The sequence below is a fragment of the Citrus sinensis genome, chromosome 3 (assembly GCF_022201045.2).
Source record: "Citrus sinensis cultivar Valencia sweet orange chromosome 3, DVS_A1.0, whole genome shotgun sequence".
NCBI classification, from domain to species: domain Eukaryota; kingdom Viridiplantae; phylum Streptophyta; class Magnoliopsida; order Sapindales; family Rutaceae; genus Citrus; species Citrus sinensis.
The window spans coordinates 44,226,738-44,253,038 of record NC_068558.1 but is presented as its reverse complement, the minus strand read 5'-3'; the positions used below and the strand labels follow the sequence as shown (position 1 = coordinate 44,253,038).

The window sequence follows — 26,301 nt, the reverse complement described above, 5'->3', positions numbered from 1 at the left end:
GAACATAATATTTTATGATGAAGACAAGTCGTGTGTTACATTAGTTAAGATATATTATATGGATTTTGGAATTAAGACTTATTTAATATTGAGGTATTGTAATTTTTAAGGTACAACTAATATAAAAAAAATTATAATTATAAATAAAAGTTGATAGTATTTAGTAAATATTACTTTTAAATAATAATTTTAACAAAAATAATAAAGATATTATAAATTTTCTATCAAATAAGTGTGAGGTCAAATTAACTTAATTTTTAAACTACATCAACTAGTGTTTATCAATACTTTAATGTTTAACTCTACAACTGTTTAATCTCAGAGCCTTAACCATTAGATTAAATCCTAACACGAAATATAAAATAAAGAAAAGGACCATCGCGATGGGCCGACAGCCAAACTGTCTACCATGTGCCATACAGACCAACCATATATTGGATTAATCGTGGATCTGGATCGTGCAATGCCATATTGATGGGCCGATTAAAACTCAAAGCAGACAAAAGAAAAGGTAATAATGCTACAAGAACCCAACGTCATCCCGATTACACGCCTCGGGCAAATAAGTTTCAATCTGCCGTTGCATTTAACAATAGAAAACAGAACGGAGGAGGAGCCCTATAAGTCTACAACTAGAGTTTGACAAACATGTACAGCTGCCTAAATCGTGCACGTTCTTCATACGTGTCCCCTGATGATCAAATTCAAAGCTCCAAAATTTTCAGCTACGAGGGGATTGCACCTTGGGACAAGACAACCTCGTCTTTCAACTAAAAGTCAAAACCACGTTCAGCATAAAGAGGTACAACCTTTAGCAGCACGTTCTAATATGAGGAAGGGAAATTAGAGCAGATAGATAGGGCTGGTAGATTTGGCTACGGACAAGTCGCAAGTAACAGTCAAACCGCTTCGCAAACACGAACTCGCATATTCCTCTCTCTCTGTGTTTTTGCGTTCTGCTCTGTTTTCATTTAAGCAGTACCACCGCAGCCAGAAAAGAAAAAAGAAAGGTAAAAAAAAAAAAAATCGGCCTTGTCCATTATCGTAATCACTCTCGTCTTAGTTCCTCAAAACTTCTTAATCAAAGAGATAAAGCAGAGCCCAGATCTATCCGCTCATCAATTGAATCAACCAAATCAATCAATTATGGCGACTCCGGACATTATGGAGAGAGAGCAAGACTTACTTCTTTCGCCTCCTCTCCTTGATCCCAGCAAAGGTTCTTTTTTTTCTTTTATGGCATTATTTTGCAATACCCAGATCGTATTTCTAGACATATTCTGCACTCGCGTGTATATGTGAGAAATTTTTTTAATTCTTTTGTGTTATTTTTTAGCAGGAGAGGGTGCGAAGTCACGTGGGATGTCGATCGAAAAGAAAATCGAATTTCTAGAGAGCTTAACCGGAAATGTAATTCTCTTTCCTAACCTACAAATGGTTACTGTAACGTAAATTTGAGAAGATTACATAGCCACTATAAGTTTGATCTTCATATTGAATCAAATTGTCCAGTTGTGTGACGACAGCTCAAATTTCTTATACTTGATTCTTCTTAAGTGACACTGTTCAAATACTGTATTTTCCCGTTGCATATACATACGATTGGTGCAATCTATGTGACCCTAACTTGGGTCCCCACTGATGGATTGTATTTTGTTGATCACTACTGATAAAAGTTGTTTTGCTGAAGATACTTGAGGTGTCTTTGTTCACGTATGTTCGATATGGTTCATTTTCATTTGATGTTTTTGGGAATAAAGAATCCATTAAATTTGTGCAAGTTCATTAATCATATTGGGACTCATTTTATTTTGTTGCAGGTTAGCAATCGACGGTCTCGAAGGTGGTTAAATGATCGTTTGTTGATGGAACTTGTTCCACGGTTAGATGCCGATGAAATTAGAGGCTTGTTTGCTCCACCACCTTGGGGTAATTTTCTGCCTTGATTTTCCTATTTATAATGCTCAAATAACTGCTATCTTTATCAGTATGTGTCTGTGTGTGCTTTTGGCTCATTCAAGCACGCTGCCTTATCAAGTTGCCCTAGGGCACTTACTTGGCATACTAATTTGGTTTAGTTGTTCCGATATGAAATTTGCTGACAAGCAAATGCAAGAGAATTGAATACTATCCTGTTTCTGTAATTCTTTACATTTACACCAAGGTTGTCTTTCTTGTGTCAAGTTATCTGTGGGTATTTGAGGTGAGCCGTGTGCAATATACATGTTGCAGTAGTGGAGTTCGGATTGGTTCTTATTTTCTTATCAATACGGAAATTTGCTTAACTTCTTATATCATAATACGGTCAAGTTTATTTGGATATAGTCGTTGTATGTTTGTGTGTGTACTAACTTTGATACTACTCAGCAAATTTAAGTACACTCTTCGTTCTTTCTGTTGGGGAACAACAGGAGCACAACTTTTATTTTTGGCATCTCTGAAGTCACTTGCACCTTTGTGGCAGTAATTTGCAAAATCAGTTATTTTAGCATTGATTTTGAGTTCATTTTGCAGGTGACAAAGTGCCGCCATCACCATTTTGTATGACTAACTATGGAGAGTGGGACAAATTCAGGAATATAGACATGGATAAAGAGGTCTTTTTACTTCTCTTAATCACCAAAACTAGTTTTGATCTTTCAAATTTCTTCTGCTGTCAAGAAAGTATATGCCTGAATAACCTGCAGTTTTGTGAGATTTGTGTGGATGCAGACTCCAATACAATGCTTTGTGTTAATTTGACATGTAATGTGCCAAAATGCTCCAACTGCAATCATCTTTTGTTTGTGGCAGGCTAATATCATTAAAGCCTTAAATGGTTCGACCCTGAAGAGGAAATGTCATGTTGACACTGATAAGATAGCTGTCTTGAATGCATGGCGCAGAATCGATTGTCGAACAAGAGATGCATTTCGCCGTAGCTATCTTCCAGAACTTATTGAGGGCTTCGAGGTGCATATTTATATTCATCCTTTTTTTCTTTACTCTGTTAATTGCAATTCATTTTATGTTCTCTGTAGCGAGGATCATAATATCTGTTTGGCATTAAATTTTTATAATCCAAAAATAAGTTGGTAAGAGTATCCATTTGGTTTTATGAAGGATTTAAAATATTAAAGTCTCATCTTTATTCTGTATTAATTATGTGTCAACCAGCTGGTATATCTGCCCGGTCTTTGTCTTTTTAATGCATGGCTTGTTAACAGATTTTATTGTTATTAGGAGTTAAAATCCTTTTAATCACAGGTTTGCATACGAGCCTTCATTGAGGAGAGCAAAGATGCAGATGAGCTTGTGCTACGAGTTCAAGATTCATTTCATAGGTTGTTGCTGCATGGTGTCTGTGAGGTAACTTGTCTCATAAGTTGTTTCATTTGGAGGCCACATTTCATACCGGACTGAAAGCCATGTAATCAGATGATGATGTTAGAGATCTCTTAGATAATAGTAAAATTAATGGTCGATGTGCATTTGTTGATTGATTGTTTACTGAAGATTAAGGCAGACCATCTAATCCGTAATAAAATCTGTTTTTGAACAGTTCTATAATTTGGTCTCAGTAACAGTTACAGAATCAAAGGATGAGGAATCTTTGAAAATGACAAGGATTAAGAAGAAGAAAAAAGGTTCAGCCGAGATCCCCCGCATTACCCTTTCGCAGTTTCTAAGACTGTCCAAGGAAGGGATTTGGTAATGTGCCTGGGTGCTGGGGCTCCCCATTCTTGTACATAAATAAGATTGTACATTATGTCATGTACCAACTTCATGTAACCTTCGATGAAGTGAAATGTAATTCTGTGTTTCAGCTTTCAATTATATTTGTTTATTGATCATCAGCTTTGTAAAACAGGGGTGTCTGTAGTCTACCCGTCCAAAAACCCGTATAAGTTAGGATTTGTCAAGTTACTTCTTAGCTTGACTTCATTTAGAATATGTTATATTTGAGGGATTAATATACGTTATGTCATTTCTTCCCTTATATTCAGATGAATTTATGCTGGATTGACGGCAAAATAATTGTTCAGGTGATTGGCTTTTTCATAGAATTTGAAGGGGTTTATTTGAATAATTTGCTTGGTTGGTGGCATTTCAGCTTCCTGCAAGGTGGGTTAGGTTTTGTGGTCCTTGAAGTTTTGAACATGTCCTAGCGGTGTTGAATCAGTTATTAATGAGATGTTTATCTATGTGTTAAAGTTATTCGTGTCATATTAAACGCGTTCCGTAAACTTTTCGAACATGGCATCTATGTGATGTACTTAGAAACGATATGTCATACAATGATTTGATAATTGTTCGATACCTTGTAACGAAGTTTTATCTACGCGCATAACAAGTTCAGAAATTATACTTTCTATATCATGAATTTATCTATGATAAATTGTACAATTTTTATTCTACAGTAAAAATTTTATTGACAAGTCATCTATTCAATGAATTTATAAATGAATGGCATACATAAAATTTAAATAAAAATTTTATTTATCAATGTTATTATTAAATAAACATTATTTAATAATTAATAAATTGATATTAGTATATTTAATTTCCTCATGAGTCTCTCTAAATTATATTTAATATAATTCACAGTCAAATAAAATTTATTCATTGCCTCACTTGATTCTACTATTTAAGAAAATTATTTTCTTGTAAATTAAGTTAATCAGTTGGTTGTAGTAGGCAGAATACAAGATAATTTTAAGAAAAACAAATCTTATTGTGTCATGGACAGTCCAATCGAATGTGCCAAGCGTCCGTGATTAACGAGAGGGGAAGAAGCGTGGAAAGAAAGGAAAAAATATAAAGAAAAAGACAGTAGGTTGGCGGCTGTTAGGTTGACCATTTCTTTCATCTCAGTTTCGGGTTTCAGCTCTGCAACTCCAAGTTTCACGTGTCAAACTCTAAACTTCATTCTTTATTCTGCAACATGGCCAAGAAGCTCGTACAATACTATGTGGTAACTAATAGTAATCTCCTCTTTTGTATATAGATTGATGTTCCGTTGTGGTTGAATGGGACTGGGTTCTTTTTGTTGCTTTGACAGGTGGATGCTTTTACTGACTCAGCTTTCAAGGGGAACCCGGCAGCGGTTTGTTTGTTAGAGGAAGATAGAGATGAAGAATGGCTACAAGCTGTGGCTTCTGAGTTCAATATCTCCGAGACCTGTTACTTGACTCGCCTTACTGATGCTGAATCTCCTAATCCGAGGTTCCGTCTTAGATGGTTCACTACTGTTGCTGAGGTCAGTTTCAGTTTTTATAATTATAAGTTGTGGATGAAGCTATTTGGCTCAGTTCTGGAGCTTGATGATTTATCTTATTTCATGGGGTTTTAGTTATTTCATCATTCCATCATTGTGGAATGTTTACTCTTATTTATGTGCTATGCTTCTTTTAGTTCTGAAGGAAGATTATAGCTAAATTTTTATCTTGAATGATATTATTTCTGATCATTAGGCTTCATATATTTTCATGTGTTCATGTCATAGTTTTTTATGCATATGACACTTACTCCAACACAAAGGAGAGTGTATTTTAATTTCAGGATAAGTTTTTTGCAGGTTGAACTTTGTGGTCATGCAACATTAGCAGCTGCACACACTCTCTTTTCGAGAGGTTTGGTAAACTCCAACATAATTGAATTTGCCACACTGTCTGGAATTCTAACAGCCAAAAAAGTTCCAGATGTTAAGGCGATGAATGACTCTAATTCACAGAAAGGCGAAGCACAAGAGTGCTATTTTATTGAATTGGATTTTCCTATAGTTCCAACTACTGATTTTAATTTTTCTGAGGTTTCCTTAATTCACAAGGCTTTGAGTGTTTCTTCAGTCATGGATATGAAGATAACAACTACCTCAGAAGATATCTTTGTAATTTCTTTTAACCCTTTACTCATTTGGATATAGTGTTAGTAGTTGTTCTGAATGAAGTTGGCTACAATATGCAGGTGGTGCTCCCATCGGCGAAATCTGTTACAGACGTGGAGCCACAGTTTGATGAAATACGAAAATGTCCTGGAAGCGGCATAATTGTTTCAGGGCTTGCTCCTCCAGAGTCTGGATTTGATTTTTATAGCCGATTCTTCTGCCCTAAATTTGGCATCAATGAGGTAATAACTCGTTGGTTTTAATGAATGAGTTTATATACTACTATATTATGAGCATGTACATTTGTCATAACTCATGCTACATGGCGATGTGCATTGACTATCATTTCTGTTTTAGAAAATCTGATGAGTAATAAGGCCTGCAAATTGAGTGAAATGTTACAGCTGAAAGTGAACAAAATTATTGCTCATTTCCTACTAGCTTTTCACCCATTTACTAACTTCGAAACATATAGTGCCTCTAAAGTCTAGTGTAGATTGCTCTGTTTTGATTTCAAGAAGGATTTTTGGCATTTGAAGTAAAATGTCTATGTAAGAGAACAAAGAACTTTCTTTTATGTGTGGTACTGTAGTTTAGGATCCAATAAGTAAGATGGAAGTAATTTTCAAAAACTCTGTCAATATTGAAACAGTTCTAGTAACAGTCTTATATGTACATGACTTGTTTATATCAGGATCCCGTTTGTGGGAGTGCACATTGTGCTTTGGCAACCTATTGGAGTCAAAAGCTTGGAAAGTGTGATTTTGTGGCTTACGCGGTACTCTCTTTGCATCCATTTCTCTCTAATTTATGTCTATTCATATTCCTTCTAATTGTTATATGTTGATTACATTTTACCTGACTCAGGCATCACCAAGAAGTGGGATCTTGAACATTCATGTAGACAAGCAGAATCAGAGAGTGCAGCTGCGAGGAAAAGCTATTACTGTGATGGAAGGCTCTCTGTTAGTTTAGATTTCAAGTGATTTCCATTATGCGTGTGTGATCAACTCCAATAAATGTCAATCATTACGTTCAAATAATGATTCCCTGGAGTGTTTCTTGATCATGTTTCGATACCTTGTACAAGACATCTTTAAGATAACATTTACATTTGTACCATCCAATTTGGTGGTATCCGATATCCAATGTTATATGATAAAATCACTTCATTGTAATACAATAAGCAGTAAGCCAATTTCATTGGACTGTATTTTGTTGATCACTACTTGTTCTGCTGAAGATATTTGAGGTGTTTTTGTTCGTGTATTTTCGCTACGGTTCCTTTTGATCTTATGTTTTTCAGAACAAAGACAGAATCCATATAATTTGTGCAAGTTCATTAATCATATTGGGGCTCATTTTATTTTGTTGCAGGTTAGCAATCAGCAGTCTCGAATGTGGTTAAATGATCGTTGTTGATGGAACTTGTTCCACGGTTAGATGCCGATGAAATTAGAGGCTTGTTTGCTCCACCACCTTGGGTAATTTTCTGCCTTGATTTTCCTGTCTATAATGCTCATATAATTATCTTTATCAGCATGTGTCTATGTGTGCTTTTGGTTCATTCAAGCACACTGCCTTCTCAAGTTGCCAAAGGGCAAGCATTTACTAAGCATACTAGTTTGATTAAGTTGTTCCAGTATGAAATTTGCTGACATGGAATGCAGTAGAATGAAATGATATCCTGTTTCTGTAAATCTTTACATTTACACTAACGTTGTCATTCTCATATCAAGTTATCAGTCAGGATTGAGGTGAGCTGTATGCAGCATACATGTTGCAGTAGCGGAGTCCAGATTGAATATTAATTTCTTATTATAACATAATGCTTTGCTGTTAATTTGACATATAATTTGCCCAAATGCTGCAACTGCAGTAATTTTTTGCTTGTAGTAGGCTAATATTATTAAAGCCTTGAATGGCTCGACCTTGAAGAGGAAAGTTCATGTTGACGCTGATAAGATAGCTGTCTTGAATGCATGGTGTAGAATTGATTGTTGAAGGCTACAAGGTACATATACATACATATGTATGTATATGTATATGTGTGTATATAAATGTCCTTTTTGTTCTTCTCTCTGTTAATTACAATTCATTTTCTGCTCTCTGTACCCAGCATCATAATACCTGTTTGGCATAAAATTTTTATTATCCAAAAAGTAAGTTGGAACGAGTATTCGCTTGGTTTTATTAAGGATTAAAAAAAAAATTCAAGTCTTATCTTTATTCTGTATTAATTATGTGTCAACCATTCGGTATATCTGTTCTTTATTTATCTTTTTACTGCAGAACATGTTAATAGATTTTATTGTTAGGAGTTAAACTCCTTTGTACCTTCATTGAGGAGAGTAATGATGCAGATGTGGTTGCGCTACGGGTTCAAGATTCATTTCATAGGTTGTCTGTTGCTGCATGGTTTCCGCGAGGTAATTTGTCTTATAAGTTCTCTCACTTGGAGGCTGCATTTCATGCTGGATTTAAAGCCATGTAATCAGATGATGATGTTAGAAACCTCTTAGATAATAGTAAAATTAGTGGTGAATGTGCATTTGTTGATTGATTGTTTACTGAGGATTAAGACAGACCGTCTAATACGTAATAAGTTTTTTCTTTGAACAGTTCTATAATTTGGTCACCGGTACAGTTACGTGATCAAAGGATGTGACATCTTTGAAGATGACAAGGATTAAGAAGAAGAAAAAATGGTTCAGCCGAGATTCCCAGCATTACCTTTTCTTAATTCCTGACAATGTCCAAGGGATTTGATTAATTTGCCCAGTTGTCGGGGCCCCATTCTTGTGCATAAATAAGATTGTGCATTATATCATGTACCAACTTCATGTAATCTTGATGAAGTGATCTGTAATTCTGGGTCTCAATTATTGGCTGTAAAATTTATTTGTTGACCGGTAGATTTATAGACGTTCTCTTTCTGTCAATTCTACTCTTCTACTTTGATGAATGTATGCGGGTAATAAGAAATCTTATAAGAAAATTTCAAAAAATAAAAGAATGAAACAAATAAATAAAAAGGAGGATAAGAGAATTATACTTGTTTAATAGAGTCTAAATACTCATTTTCAATTAAAATAATAATAGAACAATTTACTATTAAAAACAATCTCTAAAAAAAATTGAAACATAATTCATCTTTTTTTTTTCTTTAATTTTAATTTTCTATGTACGCAGTAAGGAGTTTAGTAGAATATGAGATAGTTAATACAATGTCATTTTCAAATTAATAATGTAGCAGAACTTAATTTGAGCCCAATCCCCAAAGGAGAGAGTTTCCTGCCAGGGGTATCTCTGGCAATGTGATTGGTTTTTAACCTTTCAGTCAATCCCTCTTCTTGCGACTTCAAGTTTCACTTATCACTCTTTATTCTGCAACATGGCCAAGAAGCTCGTACAATACTCTGTGGTAACTAATAGTAATCTCCTCTTTTGTATATAGATTGATGTTCCGTTGTGGTTGAATGGGACTGGGTTCTTTTTGTTGCTTTGACAGGTGGATGCTTTTACTGACTCAGCTTTCAAGGGGAACCCGGCAGCGGTTTGTTTGTTAGAGGAAGATAGAGATGAAGAATGGCTACAAGCTGTGGCTTCTGAGTTCAATATCTCCGAGACCTGTTACTTGACTCGCCTTACTGATGCTGAATCGCCTAATCCGAGGTTCCGTCTTAGATGGTTCACTCCTGTTGCTGAGGTCAGTTTTAGTTCTCATAATTATAAATTGTGGACGAAGCTATTTGGCTTAGTTCAGGAGCTTCACGATTTATCATACTCCTTGTGGTTTTATTTTTGTTATGATTTAATCATTGTTGAATGTTCCCTCTTATTTATGTGGCTATGCATCTTTTTATTTCTGAATGGAAATCATAACTAAAGCTTTGTGGAGTGATCATCATGCTAACATATATTTTCATGTATTCATGTTATAGTGATTTATATATACGTCACGTCAATACAAAGGAGTGTATATTTTGATCTTCAAGATAAGATTTTCTGCAGATGGAACTTTGTGGGCATGCAACATTAGCAGCTGCGCACACGCTCTTTTCGACAGATTTGGTAAACTCCAACACAGTTGAATTTGCCACACTGTCTGGCATTCTAACAGCCAAAAAGGTCCCATATGTTAAGACAATGAATGACTCTAATTCTCAGAATGGTGAAGCACAAGAGTGCTATTTTATTGAATTGGATTTTCCTGCTGCTCCAACTGCTGACTTAAATTTTTCTGAGGTTTCATTAATTCTCAAGGCTTTGGGTGTCTCCTCAGTCGTGGATATGAAGATAACAACTACCTGTGAAGACATCTTTGTAATTTCATTTTACCCTTCACTCATTTGGATATAGTTTCAATAGTTGTTCTGAATAAAGTTGGCTACATTACGCAGGTGGTGCTCCCATCAGCAAAATCTGTTGCAGACTTGCAGCCAAAGTTTGATGAAATGAAAAAATGTCCTGGAAGAAGAGGCATAATTGTTTCAGGGCTTGCTTCCCCAGAGTCTGGATTTGATTTTTATAGCCGATTCTTCTGCCCTAAATTTGGTGTCAATGAGGTAATAACTCGTTGGTTTTAATGATTGAGTTCACATACGACTATTATGAGCATGGACATTTCTCATAAACATGACTGAATGATAACTCATGCTACAAGGAGATCTGCATTGAATATCATTCCTGTCTTGAGAGCATCTGATGAGTAATGAGGACTGCAAATTGAGTGTAAATGCTACTGCTGAAAACGTTCATTTTCTACTGCCTTTTCCCCCTTTTGCTAACTTCAAAATATTTAGTGCCTCTAACGTATACTGCTCTGTTTTGTTTTCAATGAAGAATGTTTGGCATTTGAAGTAACATGTCTGTGTAAGAGACCAAAGAACTTTCTTTTATGTATGGTATTGTAGTTTAGGATCTAATAAGTAAGACGGAAATCATTTTCAAAAACTATCTCAAGACTGTAACAATTCTAATGAATAGTCTTTTATGTACATGACTTGTTTATATCAGGATCCTGTTTGTGGGAGCGCATATTGTGCTTTGGCAACCTATTGGAGACAAAAGCTTGGAAAGTGTGATTTTGTGGCATATGCGGTACTCTCTTTGCATCCATTTCACTCTAATTAACATTTATTCATATTCTTATAATTGTTATATATTGATTACGCTTTCTACTACACTCAGGCATCACCTAGAAGTGGGATCTTGAACATTCATTTGGATGAGCAGAATCAGAGAGTGCAGCTGCGAGGGAAAGCTATTACTGTGATGCAAGGCTCTCTTTTAGTTTAGATTTCAAGTCATTATCATTATGTGTAATTAATGACACCCCCCCCCGCCTCTCTGATCACGTTTCGATTTCCCTGTACAAGACATCTTTAATATGAAATTCACATTGGCACCATCGAATTTGATGGTATCTGATATCCAATGTTATTAAATATAAAAATATGTAAGTAGTCACTTTAAATTGTTCTGTCCAGGTTTTGCACCAAATCTCTGATTTTGAAACTTAAAATTTGGATGTCGCACTAGCAAATCAAGATGTGACTTCTTCATACAAATCTAAATATCATAACTCAAAAGAGATCAATACGAATTCTGGCATTTATACAGAATATCTTCCTTGAAAATTTTCTATTAAATTTCTTACATGACACTAAATCAATAATTAATTTCTAAATTTAAGACCAAAATTACTTGCGTATAGATATCACTCTTTAAACCTGAAAACTGTTCAAGGCATCCCCATCGGCATTTTTCTAAGAACAGCAGTGAAGTATCTGGCATTTGGTGAGCACACCAACAACTAGCATTTGTTTTCGGAGATCTGAAAGTCAACTTCAATGGACAACAATCAGGTTTCTCCCCAGGTACATGTTGTCATTCAAAGCATATCAATCTCTACATACAATCATATGGATGTGATGGTTGAGACAAAAATGTTATCTGTTAAGTATTTTGGCATTGCAGACCTGTGTTCTAAAAATGCAACTAAAGTGTGAGACTAGCCAGCGGAGGGTGAAGAAAGTGTTGAAGAAAATTCATGGTAACTTTCCCGTTTTCCCCTAAAGAGAAATACGTTGCACATTTCAATTTTATGAACTATGTCTTTTGTCATTCTGCAGGCGTGCATACAATCAGCATTGATGCAAATGAGGGAACAGTGGCAGTCTCAAGTACAGTAGACCCACACCTGTTCATAGCAAAGCTGGCAAAGGCTGGGAAAAGGGCAGAGCTTTTATGGGATCCTATACAAACCCCTAGGAGAAATCAAAATCCCCACGTCGAGCAGCTACTCAAAAAGCCGCAAAATGAAAATGCACCATCACCACAATCACAACCAGCAGCACCGGCAGGAGGCAGCCCTCGAACAATTACGTTTGACCATGCACAGTTGCAAGACCTGGCCAAGATTAAAGGACTAAAACATATAGGGCTACGCCACTCTGAAAACATAAAATTAACCTTCAAGGACCATAACAATGACATGAGCCATGCTACTAACAATGATCATGCCATGAAAATCAACCTGAATGGTCAGCGTGAAGTTGCATTGCACAATGAAGAGCAACAAGGATACATATGTCATGCAAACCGTTGCAATTCACTGAATACAAAGAGTGGTAATGGACATGTAGCGAAAAATAATGTAACTCAAAGATGTTGTCATGGTGCTGGGGATTCAGGGTTTGGCAATGGGTTCGTGGAGAAGCCTATGCAGCCGATGCCCCATTATGGGCCACCACCGGTGCCAAATTATGTTCATCCCTTCACTACACCACCAAGTTATTATGCTCATCATCATCATCGAGGGATACAGCCGAGGAATGCCCCATATGGGGATGTGAACTGTAATGATGACGGTGAATGTGCTGTGATGTGAACTACAGAGCTTGGAATTGAGCCATTGAGTATTTAGACAGCTAATGGCTTTACTTTTGGGTAGTTTTAGGCCCACTCAACATCTGTATTTCTTCGAACTTTCGGGTTGACACTATACAGTCTTTGGAGGTGATTAATGAACAACGCTGAACAAAAAAATTAAATTCGGTTTTTATATGCGAAAGCATTTGTCTAATGCCACAGGATATTATTGATCCAAAGTTTTTGATGGGCTCAACTACGTACTCTTAAATCTCTAATTCTTTCCAAATGCCCGCGGGTCACACGTTACTATTCTCACCATCGCGAGCATATGGTATAAAAGTCCCCAACTGAGGATTCGATGGGTTCACAACACAGGTTCAAACAATTTCCTTTCACTAAAGTCAAATTTCTTTAATTATTAACCTTTTCCCAATAATCTTAAGTTATTTCTCTTTTCCGAAAAATCTTCAATGTAACCTTATGATATGAAGTTTAGAATTAATTAAATTTTTGACATCCCTTTGACAAGTTTGTTAAAAGCTTTAAAAGTCTCAAACATCGTATAATTAATACAAATATACAATCATCTAATTCTGCTACAATATTTCTTTTATCTCTACACAACAATTTTTTTTGTGTTCATTGGCTCACTGTTCAAGCAAAGAAAATTACTTTCTCAAAAGACTGGTAGCTATTGCAATCCACAACTCAAAAACCTAGAGGAATTATCTTTTAAATAAATGATTTTTATCTGGGAAGAAAATATAAATTATGTTACAATGTTGTCATATACACATGGTGTAATTATTGGATATATTTATTCTAGTGCTCTAAATAAAGAATAGAAATATCGACTCCGCGCTTGAATGTATATAAGACTATTATTCGGGACCCTATTTATGGATTTGGATCCAGTGGTATAAAATTACAGCAGTCTTGGAAGACGTCTGGTCTCGGCACGTCAGCGGTCAGAGCCAAGCCACCGCATGCTCTGCATATTAATAATTAATAAATATGAATTATAGAAACTATAAATGGAGGCGGCATTGCCACAGTCTGTCCACGCTCATCTCATTTCCAACGTCTACAAGCTTTTTGATTCTTGCAAACAAATTAAAACGGCATCTTCTCTACGAATTTAGTGTGCATTCTCTTCTCTGGTCTCATTTTATTTTCCATTGCTCCTCCATCTTTCGCTCATAAATCTTTCAGGCCAAAAGCTCTAGTAGTTCCCGTCACAAAAGATGCTTCCACACTTCAGTATGTGACCACTATCAACCAGAGAACCTCACTGTTGCCAGTAAACCTGGTGGTTGATCTAGGCGGCCAATTCATGTGGGTTGATTGCAGACAAAACTATTCGTCCTCAGCGTACCGCCCAGTGAGGTGTAAGTCAGCCCAGTGCTCAGTGGCTAGATCCAACAGCTGCGGCGACTGCTTTTCATCACCAAGGCCAGGGTGCAACAACAACACATGATTCAAGCGACGCATTCAACCCAGTAATGCCAACGATGGTGCGATAATTTCGGATGCTTATAAAAGTCCTGAAAAATCCAAAGTAAGGGAGGTTAAAAAAAAAAATCAATTTTCTCAATTTTTAATTCTTTTATTATTATTTTTTTAATTTTTTTCCGAAAAAGGCTGATTACTAACTTAAGCGTCGAGGGTTCACGTTGAAAAAAATTTATGGCACCTCTTACCGTCTTATGTGATTTTAGGTATTCGCACATTAATTATTAGTAGTCTTGACGATTGGCTAGCCCATTCTCCACCAAATAAATTTAATACTGATGCAAGAGTCTGATATTAAATCGCTAACCAACTAGATCAGATTTCGACATCAACAAATTCTTCATTGGAGTGAAATCAATGAAGGTCGATGACAGAGTCGTCCCATTGAACTCAACATTGCTGTCAATAGACAGCCAGGGCTTTGGCGGAACAAAAATCAGCACTGTGAATCCCTACACTGCATTGGAGAAGTCGATATTTAAGGCAGTAACAGAGGCGTTAATCTGCTAGAAACACCACCAGGGTGGCATCCGTGGCACCCTTTGATGTGTGTTTCAACTCAAGGAACATACTTGGCACGCGTTTGGGGGCATCCGTGCTGACCATCCAACTTGTTTTGCAGAGAATGAAAATGTGATATGGCGCATCTTTGATGCAAACTCGATGGTGCAGGTCAATGAAGATATGTACTGTCCAGGGTTTGTTAATGGCGGTTCGAAACCTACAACTTCCATTGTCATCGGAGGGCAGCAGTAGGAGGACATGCTTCTTAAGTTTGATTCGGCAACATCAAGGCCAGGCTTCGGCTCTGCGCTCTTGGGCAGGCAAACTACGTGCGCCAATTTCAACTTCACTTCCACTGCTTAACTAAAAGAATACTACATATCCAAGTCGTTGGTGACAAATTTTTTAAGTTTTTATTTGGTTTGAATAGGGTGCCACGATTATGAATTTGTTCCCCGTTTGTTACTTTTTATTTGTTTACATATTTTGATTTCTTTTATGAATTGAGTTTGATATTTATATTTGTAAATTAACTCATTTGAGATGTATGATTTTATGTATGATATTGTGGGATTGTTTTCAGGATACATATAAATTTATATTTCTGCTTAACTGATTAAAGTAATTACTCTGTATGGTCACTAACTCGATTCGATGGCTGTGGTGGATATTCCTCCTATATCCACTAACTAATAATATTTCCAAAAAAAATAATAAAAATTTCAGATTGTCATGACTTAACAAAACACATATACATAATGTAGGTTCATGTAAGTTTTACAAAATATTTGTTAGGTGATCATATTTTAATATTCGTTCAAAATTGTATATCGTTTTTATTAAAATATTTATTTAATCGTCTTCAAATTTGCTTTGACTTTCTAGAATTGCAACATTTTCAGTATGACAAAACTCATAGATGTGAAAGATTTCATTGCATCAATAAATTAGGAGGGATTTTCTAATTCAAAGCCTATTTATTTTTTGGCTGGGACTGTTCGTACTTAAAAATTATTCTATACACACTTTAATTTTAATTAAGAATTTATTACAAAATTGTTCATAATGTAAATTTCCATTAATAATAATTTCTTATAAATTTATATTACACAATGACTTTGAATGCTGATATATTATACTCACTACTCAATGCCTTGAAAATAAAACAGGAAATAAATATTTTTTAAAAAAATTTTACTACAAAATATGTGAGATTTTTTCTATTCTTTGTCTTCGTTTCTTTTTTGGTAGTATTTGTAGAGTACTTTTTTTTAATTATTATGTTCCATTGCAAGTTGTTTTGGAGGCAAAATCTAATATTGAACATAAATAATAAAAAATAATAATAGCTGAAATTATGCTAAATAATTTTTTTAGAGCTTATATTATAATAAATATGAGTTAAATCTCTTAAAATTGAGTGTGTTGAATAACTTTATTAGTGTTTCGAGTAAATAAAGTTAATTAATTTATTAGTTTAAGTACATATTTTTTTAGAATTTTAAAAAATATATAAAGTAAAATTTAATTTTTTAAATAATTTAATATATGAATGTATAAAATAATAAAGTATTTAAAATAATCTTTAATGCATAAATATTCCATCCTTACTTTTCTTTCCACAAATTTCATATTAGGATTATTGAGGTGGAAGAGCTATAGTGTCTTGCAATAAAGACAAATTGACTCTGACTTAAACGGAGCCGTTTTGCCAGGCTAAAATGGCCTTAATACACACCCGAGCCCTAAATCAGATCCACAGAGTGCAGCACAACGTTCCCGCTTCCTAGTAGCAGAGAATCTTCTTCTCTCCGCTTTTGCTTCAAAGCCCTAGCTTTCGTCTTGCTCACCAAAATGAAGCTCGTCAGGTCGGTCACAACAATTACTCTTTCTCCTTTTATTGTTACTGTTGTGATTCGCCTTATTATTGTTTTTTTAAAAAAAATTTGCTCGTGACTGAAATCGGAAATCAAACAGGTTCTTGATGAAGTTGAACAATGAGACCGTGTCGATTGAACTGAAGAACGGAACCATTGTTCACGGAACCATCACAGGTTATTTTCTCTTCACTTATTATTGCTTCATTTCCTTTTTCCTTTTTCAGGGTTTAGTACATCTAGGGTTTTGTTAAACCCTAGCCTTTTATTTTTCGTTTTTGTTTATTTCTTTTACATATATGCTTAATTTCCGATTAGAATACAAATTGTTAACTGCTAGACTAGTTGTGCCTCGATTATGAACAATTGAGTTGGAGTTACCACTTCATTTTGGGGGTTTTTTCCATTTTTTCCCCTCTATTGGCTTCCAGTGTGGTATATAATTTAGTTGATAAACTGCGAGTCATGATTCTTCTATAAGACTTAAATTAGTATAGATAATAGTATGAGTTAGAACCTAGTGCTCTTGTCTGTTTTTTTCGTGTAAACAGTACGGATTAGTATAGATGATAGTAGGATATCCCATTCTAGGATATGTATATTGTCTTTTCTTTAATTGAAGCATTGGAATTTGCTATATATTAGGATAATACCTTGTTTATCTGCTTAGTTTTGTATGTTTAAATTTTTCATGTTAGAGATGTATGTCTGCCTTAGTTATCCATACCCATCTACAGGTTTTTATCACAGCAAGTTGATGGATTTTGTGCCTTGCTTTCTCTCTTAACAGAAATTTAGAGGTTTTCTTACCCTTTATGGAAGGAAATTGCTTCCGAGGTTGTCCTTAATACATTATAAACTGTCGATGGTATCTAAAGTCGATGAAGTAAGGTTTAAGTAGTTAGGACGTTTAATAAGTTAGGATTTACAATCCTGAGAAATTGCTTTTGGTAAGTGAAAGTTTTTAAATTTTATAGCTCAGTGTAAAAACTCCATTGACTAGCTTTCTTATGGAAGCCGCATGTCCTGCGGTCAATCAACTTCGAAGGAGTTGACAAAGCTGCTCTTTTGTAACCGGGATTTGTCTTGTTTCTTTGGTGGGGAAACCTTCTTTCATAAAAGAAGTTAAAAGGGTAAACGTAGTGATTGGTTGAATTGGAGATTTTATTTTTTTAAATTAGAAGTTGAAGATTATGTGTAGCACCAATGCAAGATTGCCATTTTTGACTGTTTACAAGCACTTGATGCCATATTACCCGAGTGACCTGTTTCCCTCTCCATTTTTTCATAGTTCTTGCCCTTGTAGAGAAGTGTTTGTACAATGTCATAAGCACTTGATGCCATATTACCTGAGTAACCTGTTTCCTTCTTGATTTTCTCATAGTTCTTGCCCTTGTAGAAAATGTTCGTACAATTTTCCTTTGTTAGAATGGGGTCTCCTTTCTCTCTGTGCTACATGCATCCTTTGCACACGTGCAAAACCCCATGACATGGAATCACACACGCAGCTGCTGCATTTACCTTGAACCTTCATACTCGTACTATTTTCATGAGCGCCCCGCCCCCCCCCCCCCCCTCTTCTTTCCTTTTAGGACTTTCTCTTTGGTAGTAAATGTTCATATTTTCTGAGCACTTATTTGAGTGACATAATAACTAGAGCAGAGTTGTATTGCATAGTTTTCCTTGGTGAAATACTATTAACTCTGTGCACGGGGATGGATGGTGAAACTGTTCTGACAGGAGATTTGACTGTTTTATTACAGGTGTGGATATCAGTATGAACACACATTTGAAAACAGTGAAACTTACGCTGAAGGGGAAAAATCCAGTGAACTTGGATCACCTAAGTGTGAGGGGTAACAATATCCGTTATTATATCCTTCCTGACAGCTTGAATCTTGAAACATTGCTGGTTGAAGAGACACCTAGGGTCAAGCCAAAGAAGCCGACTGCTGGTATTGACATAATTTCTCAGATTAAGCTTCATTCATGTGTTCATTGTTTTTGTGTATGCTTCTTTTCATGATTCCTGATGATATTAATCTTTCTAATTCTTTCCAAATTCAGGGAGGCCGGTGGGACGTGGTCGGGGCCGTGGACGCGGTCGCGGGCGTGGCCGTGGTCGTTAGATATGTTGCACTGGTTATAATTTTTGGAGCACCTGGTCATGTAAACATCTTTGTTGTAGGAGTGTGTGGGGACATGGAAAGGAGTGATGTTATCTTTTAATATTGTTCCACCAGGGTGACTTGATCTAGAATTCGAAGCTTCACTCCTTTGTTTTTGCTTTCTTATAATGGTACCCAAAAAAAAAAAAAAAAAAGACTCTGATTAATTAGCGTGTGATCTAATACTTATTGAGGAAATCTTAACAGGCAAATAGCTTTCGGTGTGGCACTTGCCAAGGATTGTTATCCCTTACCGGAGCACTTAAATACTATAGCACAAATTGGGCACGGCTTATTTAGTTAACTCATAAATGTCTAGAAAGTTGTTGTAGTTTTTGTTAAATGTTTTGTTCTAAGTGCGTGGGCTACGCATTTTACTATGATCTGCATGACTGGAAAAATTGAACTGAGCTGACTGTATTTATTATGTCTGCACGTAGTCTTTAATTTTGTGAGATTTTTCTTATCAATTAAGTAATACCCTGTATATCTTGAAGAAGCAAATCAAATGTTCAGAAATTCTTATATTTTAATATAGGATTTAGGATCTAGGTCCAAATGTTGAGTTGCGTTCAATTTTTTATGATCTTCTATAACACTTGCACGTACAGTAATATGCTGCTAAGTTTTAATTAGTTTTGTATTCTTATTTAATAATTACTAATTGTATTTTATTATATTCTTATTCAATAATTAGTAATTATATATTTCTACAAGATTAATAAAAAATTCAATGCAGCACTAAAGCTAAATCCTTTAATACAACACTGGTAATTAATGATAATGTGATCGTAATTAGCAGAGCCCAAGAGGAAAATAGGGCTAAAGGTAAAAGGCAAACAAAGGGGGACCGAATTTTCGAATTTTAAACCGGAGGCGGAGGGAGGGGGAATTAGTGTATTGCTTCCTTTCCAAATACGCAAGAAAGGGGGAAAAATACCCTTGTTGTAATTTGACCTAGAAAACGAAGACAAAATTAAAATACCCTTTGTTGTAATTTGACCTAGAAAATGAAGACAAAATTGATAGCTAACTAGTGGCATAGAGATAGAAATAGAAGCAGCGCAGTTTAAGGAAAGGAGGGGTGTGGAGAAGATGAAGAAAGCGCTGACCGTTGTTGGTGCTCTAGCGTTTGGGTGGCTGGCTATTGAGTTGGCTTTGAAGCCGTTCCTCGACAAGGTTCGAGCCGCCATGGACAAATCCGATCCTGCTCGCGATCCCGACGACGCCGTTGAAGGAAGCAACGAAGCTTCCTCTGAATCCGATGATGCCGCCGACGACAAAGACAAGGACAAAGTCAAGGACGAACCATCCGATGCTTAAAAGGTCAAATTTATTAGATTATTAGTATCCAATCGATGTGTTTCCTTTCAATTACTCTCTCTATTCAGCTTTAGCAGTTGAGTTCCTACCTCCCCTTCCATACTGAAGCTATATAAACTCTCTATGTTCAATGTTAATTCTGTTATGATTATGATTAATCAGAAACTTTTGAATTTATGGGTCGTCAATTAATCTCTCTCTCTCTCTCGCAGTAGTACGTGAATCATTTGTTGCTTTTATTGTATCATTATTTATGAATCTAAGTTTGAATCCTGTTTTGTTCATGACGAACACACATACAATTAAAAAGACGGAAGAAAAACATACAATAAGTACATATTTCCAAGGGATTCTTCTTACTGTAATTGCCAATAAAATGATGACCCGACGCATCTTTGCTACTAGTGGGTGCAAGTGCAACCCCACGTATAATATTGATACCCCTGAGGCGTTGTCATTTTCGAGCAGTAGGCCCCACCTCGTGCGCTGCTCCAATCCCCCGTTTCCACTTCACTTCCATGGCCATGGATATTATACATATAATATTTAGGAGGGTACAACACAATCGTTTTTTCCTTCGATGATTAAGGGTGCAGTTGTAATTTAAAAATTATAATATTAAAATTATAATTACAGTATTAAATTTATAATTTAAAAATTATGTTGATATAATTTTTTATTTATATAATATAATTTTTTATATTTTTAATAATTTTATTAAAATTATTATTTAAAATTTATATTTATTACATATTATTAATTTTTATTTTATACTTTCAATTTTTTTCTACAACTAACTGAAACTTATAGCACCTCAATTTGAAAAAAAGGTCTAATTCAATTTGTTTCAATTGCTGTAAAATTTGATATGATAAGGCAGTTTCAACCATTTACAATAACATACCATCCGAAATAATTTTAACACCTTCTTGGCTCTTGTTAGGTCAACTAAAGCTTTCCGTTCTTTGCTTACTTTTTAGTCCATGAAATCAATCAAAGCAGATCACATGACTTGGTCACGAAGTCTTTTTTTTTTTTTTTAATTGATTATCTCTTTTTCCTTTCTTTTCTTTACCTTAATTTGAATGTTACTTGGCTTGCATTGCAATTGCAGCCCCTTCCTCAGGTCAAGGCAGGCAACGCAAATTCTTGGTAAGGGTGAATGTGCTCCTTTCAAGTACAAAAACAAGCACGTGAAATCTTAAATGATGTTCTATTTTCTTGATTGGTTGGTACTGAGCTTTATCCCTCACCGACAAGCGATTACCAGTGGCCTGGCGTTTTCACAAACATCTTCCCCGCAATGTGCCATAGATTTGCTTATTTATTTATTTTTTTCATTTCAATTTCAAAACCCCTTAATAATTAATATATATACATATTGGTCGCTTAATGCAACCAACGACCATACATACATACATTATAATATGATTTAATAATTAAAATATAAAATAAGTAGGCAAATTAGACTAAAATTTAAAAGTTACTAAAAAAAGAAAAAAAAACTGTTCATTGTATTCGTGGCAGGAAATGGAATCAAGTAACGGTAGCTTGTTCCTGGTTTTCTTATTATAATGATTAAATTTGGAATTAAGTTTCTTTGAAAATGTCTTAATTTTGTCAACATCCAATTAAAAAAAAATAGACAAATAAACGTGGTGGGTCCAAATCGTAGGTTAATGTGTGTATATGATATCCTCTGACGAGGAAATACAGTCTACTTGAAAATCAATGAAGAAAATATAATCAAATTCACATCGGATAGCAACCCAAAAAAAAAAAAAACCATGATTCACACAATAATACAGACATGGCACGGCAGCCGAGGAAATTTCCATAATTAAACAAAAATCAGTTGATTAGATCAGAAAGTGACCCAAAAACCGTTTTTGTCCGACTTGCTTTCTTTAAAAGATTGGATTTGTCATCTGATCCATCTGGGTTTGCCGGGTTAATTTTTGAGGTCAGTGAACTTATTGCCTAGCGTTTATGGCCCCTTTTTTTTTTTTTTTTTTTGGGTTTTGAGATTTCATAATTTGTATGCTCACAACTTGAATGGATTAGTGATGCATTAATTAGACGGTTTTTATGGAAGTTTGATCTTCTGTACTGGGTCATTTGCGTTTGTTTTATGTGCTTGATTCATTTGTTGATTGATCTTAAATGGTTTTTCATTTCGAGAAGCCGCTGCATTTGTGAATTTTCAGTGTAGTATTGTATGATTTATTTAAAAGATGATTCCACACAATATATTGAATATGGTAACTCCTGAATACGCGTTATTTAAGGCATCACCGGCAGTATTTGTTTCTGGCATTATTATCTGTCTGCCTCTCTATTTTCTCCTCGCCCGAATCTGCAGAGTTTTGTGCTTGTTTATCTGTGCTGTGTGCGTGGGTGGTGGGATGAGTGTCAGTTACTAATTACAAGCATTTAGGTCATCAAAGTTTCCAGGTGGTCATCAATCACCTGTCATGTTGTGAGTCGCTGATATTACTCTCAATTTCTTGAGCCAATTGCTCCTTGTTTGGGCGTGGCAATCGGTACCTCTCTTGATTTTCTGTTATTTCAAAAGGGTTCAGGGAGAACCAATTTCTTGAACTGAATCTGTCGTTTACCTAACAGATTTAAGTGTATAATAGTCCCAAACTGAAGGAAAAAAAGTGGTATAGGCCCTTAAAAACAGGAAAATGGTTGATGCAGGAATTCTTGGACGAATTAGATGGCCCTGTATTTGTTGGGGAGGCAGAGAAGTTGGAAATGGTATACTATTTTAGGCAGTTGGGAAACATATGCTTGTAATGATTGTTGCTCAACAAGACTTATTATTATTTTCTCTTCGCTCCATTGTTGAGATGGAAGAGTTGCAGGTTTTGTGTAGTTTAAGGAGAGTTAGTGAAGACTTTGCACTAATAACAAACTATACCTGTACTGAATTTTTGTTGCAAGACCTGCAATTCTTAATTGACTATTGTCCTTCCTTATTTGTTTCTTTCTACCTTTCTCTATCTTTTTTCTTATTCCAGAATGCTTTTGTCTTCACTTGCTGAGCTATTTATTATTCTATATCAATATTACTTATTGACCTGATTGCATATTATTTGACTTGGTGGATCAGAGGTCTATGGCTACATCAGTTGCATCAGTTGAGAGTACAGCATCATTGAGCACCGATCTCTTTTATGACATATTGAGGCGTCTCGATGGCCCAACTTTGGCTACTGCAGCATGTACTTGTGCTGCATTTTGTTCCATATCAAGAGAAGAGAGATTGTGGGAAAATGTATGTTCTTCTATGTGGCCTTCAACCAATAGGGAGGATGTCAAAAGTTTGATAGCTTCAATTGGTGGATTTAGAAAGTTCTATGCAGATTGTTTTCCTCTAATAGTTAACAAGGAAGTCAGCGAGTATCACTGGAATAAATATCTTGAGTACCCAGAAGAATGGACTGAAGCTGAATACTATGGTGATATGGATGAATTTGAAACTATTTCACCATCAGATTTTGTTTCTATTGTAGATATCAGATATAAAGATAAAGCCATATGTTCAAAGGTTCTATGGGGCATCCCAAATGCTAATGGATTTAATGGTTGGTTTTATAACTGCCCATTTAGAATTGATATTCTGACCACCTATGCAGCTAGAGATGATGATGGTGAAGGTGAAGTAACCCTTTCGGTTTCTGATGGTCTTCCTCCAATTTTCTCCATGGAAAAAGAGAGAAAAGATGGAAAGCTGTGGAAAGAGCTTCGTGATGGACTACGGCTCAGTTGGATTGTTGTAAACAAAAAGATGAAGCAAGCTGCTAATCTAGCTAGCTGGAGCCCTCTTGGGGGCCAACGACATTGGCCAACAGACAAGGATTTTGTGATACGCTTTGGATCTGTTCTTCCTGCCAAAGATATTCTTCCATGTCAAGTGGTAGAATGCATACTAAGTATGAAGTTCAGAGTTGTTCATACTGAGGAGGAGGGTGTACAGACAACTCTCAAGTTGACTGAGCTGAGCATGCAGTTGGAAGACATGGAAGGTGCTCATGTTAATGGAAGAAACAGTTTGCTCATTCTCAAGGAGGCCTTGAGCTGCCATCGGAGCAAAAACTATAGTGAAGTTCTTGAGTCATGTCATTTATACTCAAAAGTTCAAAGCGAGTTAAAAGAGGAGAAGATGAGAAGTGAAAGCAGGTTAGACAGACTTTGTATCTTAAGTGGCATTGCAGCCTTCATTACTTTCTGTTACTGCATTTTGTAGATTAATTTGCCTTTTCTGATCTTAACATAGCTGAAAATGCTTTAGCAGACACTGAGCCTTTGTACTCTTTTAGATGTAAAGTTCAATTTTGCCTTAATTAATAAAAGATATTGGTCTCTGACTTGAAAATAGATTCCTCTACCTATGTTTTTTTCCACATTATTGCTTCTGATAGCTACATTATTGACCCAAAGATTGGTTTTTTTATTATTAAATATATGACTATTTTGTTGATCAATCTTTTAAGGTTAGGATAAGATAGTTTACTTGGATGGATCAATGGCTGATGCTTGTGCTTTGAGATTAGTCAGTGCCCTGTGAACTCCTTAAGGATCCTCTGTCTTTAAGTTGATTGATAAGTCTCTTGCAGGGTTCCTCTATGAGGGCATCATGAAAAAGCTTTATAGACTGCATTTACATGAAGAAAGTATCAAGTATTGTTAATCTCAGGCCATTGTGGACTTGTAGTAGGAGGATTACTAACTTGAATATCATTTTCTAATTAGCTTGTTGATAAGAGGATGTTGTAGATATGCATCAAACAAAACTGCTAAGGCAAAAGGATGACTGGGCTGATTCACCCATTCACAAGTTCTCAACTTAGGAGGTTTATTTGTAAGTACAATCTAGAAGCAAATTTTTACTGGAATGGACTAGGCAAGATATATGATGAACTTAGTTCTGAAGTCAAATATGCCATGCCTCCGTAGACAAGATATCTACTGCATTAAATTTATTGATCCTTTTAGTGCAGAAATGCAAATGGGAATTAAGTCAGTCGAGAAATCAAGCATTGTGCCAATAAGTGCCATTGTGTACCTCGCATGGAAAACGACAAAATGAGTGATAATACCTGTAATACCCACAAATTCAAACCCAACCATTAATGGGAGAGTAGCAGTTGTACATAAATTTGAGTAGCTTTGATACTCTTTCCGATTGAATGTAAGGTCATTCTCATTGAGAACTTTTGTTTTGGCCACTTTTATCGTAAATGTTGAAAGAAGAAAACGGAAAATGCCTAGCATTGTTTCCCATGTAACGAGATATTGCATTCCAGGCGAAACCAAGGCAATGCCAAAGCTAGTGCGGCCAGAACCAATTAGCTGAGCTATGACGGAGTTTTTTCCGAAACCAACAAAACAAGCACCTACTGAAGGAAAGAAATAGCCTGGTATTTATGACTGCATAGGCAAAGCCTGCGACTGTTGCCACCGTAAAGCGTTGAAACTTTGTCAACCCCGCTTTGGGCCTTTGCTCCACTTTCTACTTTGTGCACTGACCGGAATGTCAAAACCACACCTGCTTGCTTGTTGTAATTAGTTTCCTTGTAATAGTGCATTGACCTCAATATTTCTATTATGTATGGAGAGTCACGATCGAGAAAACCTGTTAGAAAGGTAGCTACATCAAGTAAGGTGTAAGGATACCAAATATAAGGATTATTTACCAAAAATTTCATAAAAGTTCCCTCGAAACACGTAACCACGCAACTGCAGATATGCATTGAGTATGAATTTAATTTGTTTACTAGATTTACAATTAATTTGAAAATTGACGATTGGACTACCTGCTAGAATCATTAGCAATTCTGCCCAAAAGTTGGTATATTTTGGTAAAACCCTTAAAGTCCAGGCTCAGGCTCAGGCTCAGGCTCTGATACTAGAGGTTGGGGACTAGGTCCAAGATATTTAGGTATTTCTCTCAAAAAAATTAACCTATTAGATGGAGGGATTTATTGTACTTATAAACCTAGTTGACTTCCTTTAACAAGTTAATGTAGGACGCAATTCAACAATCTCCGTTTGGACGAAACCACCGTCGGATCTAAAACTTTTCAGACACATCTAAATTGTTCTACCACCACATTTTGACTATCAAAATTTGACTCTAATATCACTTTACTAAATATAAGAG

The 26,301-nt window shown here is 35.7% G+C and overlaps 5 protein-coding genes across 11 annotated transcripts; all 5 read left to right on the top strand.

Moving 5' to 3' along the window:
* The first annotated feature begins 665 nt into the window (after positions 1-665).
* LOC102621287 (uncharacterized) lies at positions 666-8,831 on the top strand. Of its 3 annotated transcripts, none has more exons than XM_052437186.1 (7): positions 666-1,219; positions 1,337-1,410; positions 1,821-1,929; positions 2,515-2,597; positions 2,794-2,952; positions 3,247-3,348; positions 8,489-8,831. In XM_052437186.1, exons 1-7 carry the CDS (start codon positions 1,147-1,149, stop codon positions 8,519-8,521), a joined length of 633 nt encoding a protein of 210 aa, XP_052293146.1. In that variant the 5' UTR covers positions 666-1,146; the 3' UTR covers positions 8,522-8,831. The 3 variants fall into 3 exon arrangements, with proteins under 3 accessions (XP_052293146.1, XP_006479745.2, XP_006479746.2); XM_006479682.4 differs by lacking the exon at positions 8,489-8,831 and adding an exon at positions 3,542-4,024 and having other exon boundaries at positions 675-1,219; XM_006479683.4 differs by lacking the exon at positions 8,489-8,831 and adding an exon at positions 3,542-4,024 and having other exon boundaries at positions 676-1,219; positions 1,340-1,410.
* Positions 4,721-7,091, top strand: LOC102621786 (uncharacterized). Its single transcript, XM_006479684.4, has 6 exons — positions 4,721-4,954; positions 5,042-5,239; positions 5,558-5,869; positions 5,947-6,108; positions 6,561-6,644; positions 6,734-7,091. Exons 1-6 carry the CDS (start codon positions 4,925-4,927, stop codon positions 6,839-6,841), a joined length of 894 nt encoding a protein of 297 aa, XP_006479747.1. The 5' UTR covers positions 4,721-4,924; the 3' UTR covers positions 6,842-7,091.
* Positions 8,832-9,125: 294 nt separating the features above from the next.
* On the top strand, positions 9,126-11,299 carry LOC102622577 (uncharacterized). The gene is made up of 6 exons (XM_052437185.1): positions 9,126-9,290; positions 9,378-9,575; positions 9,881-10,192; positions 10,270-10,434; positions 10,886-10,969; positions 11,060-11,299. Exons 1-6 carry the CDS (start codon positions 9,261-9,263, stop codon positions 11,165-11,167), a joined length of 897 nt encoding a protein of 298 aa, XP_052293145.1. The 5' UTR covers positions 9,126-9,260; the 3' UTR covers positions 11,168-11,299.
* Positions 11,300-16,461: 5,162 nt separating this feature from the next.
* LOC102621015 (small nuclear ribonucleoprotein SmD1a) lies at positions 16,462-20,317 on the top strand. The gene is made up of 4 exons (XM_006479681.4): positions 16,462-16,629; positions 16,739-16,815; positions 18,402-18,593; positions 18,706-20,317. The coding sequence occupies exons 1-4, from the start codon at positions 16,616-16,618 to the stop codon at positions 18,765-18,767; spliced, it is 345 nt and encodes a 114-aa protein (XP_006479744.1). The 5' UTR covers positions 16,462-16,615; the 3' UTR covers positions 18,768-20,317.
* A 1,525-nt stretch (positions 20,318-21,842) lies between these two features.
* Positions 21,843-25,831, top strand: LOC102620366 (F-box protein At2g27310-like). 5 transcript variants are annotated; one of them, XM_052438690.1, is made up of 3 exons: positions 22,145-22,892; positions 23,248-24,317; positions 25,445-25,831. In XM_052438690.1, exons 1-3 carry the CDS (start codon positions 22,827-22,829, stop codon positions 25,488-25,490), a joined length of 1,182 nt encoding a protein of 393 aa, XP_052294650.1. In that variant the 5' UTR covers positions 22,145-22,826; the 3' UTR covers positions 25,491-25,831. The 5 variants fall into 5 exon arrangements, with proteins under 5 accessions (XP_006479742.1, XP_052294650.1, XP_052294651.1 ...); XM_052438691.1 differs by lacking the exon at positions 25,445-25,831 and adding an exon at positions 25,139-25,405; XM_052438689.1 differs by lacking the exon at positions 25,445-25,831 and adding an exon at positions 24,891-25,014.
* The last annotated feature ends 470 nt before the right edge of the window (positions 25,832-26,301 follow it).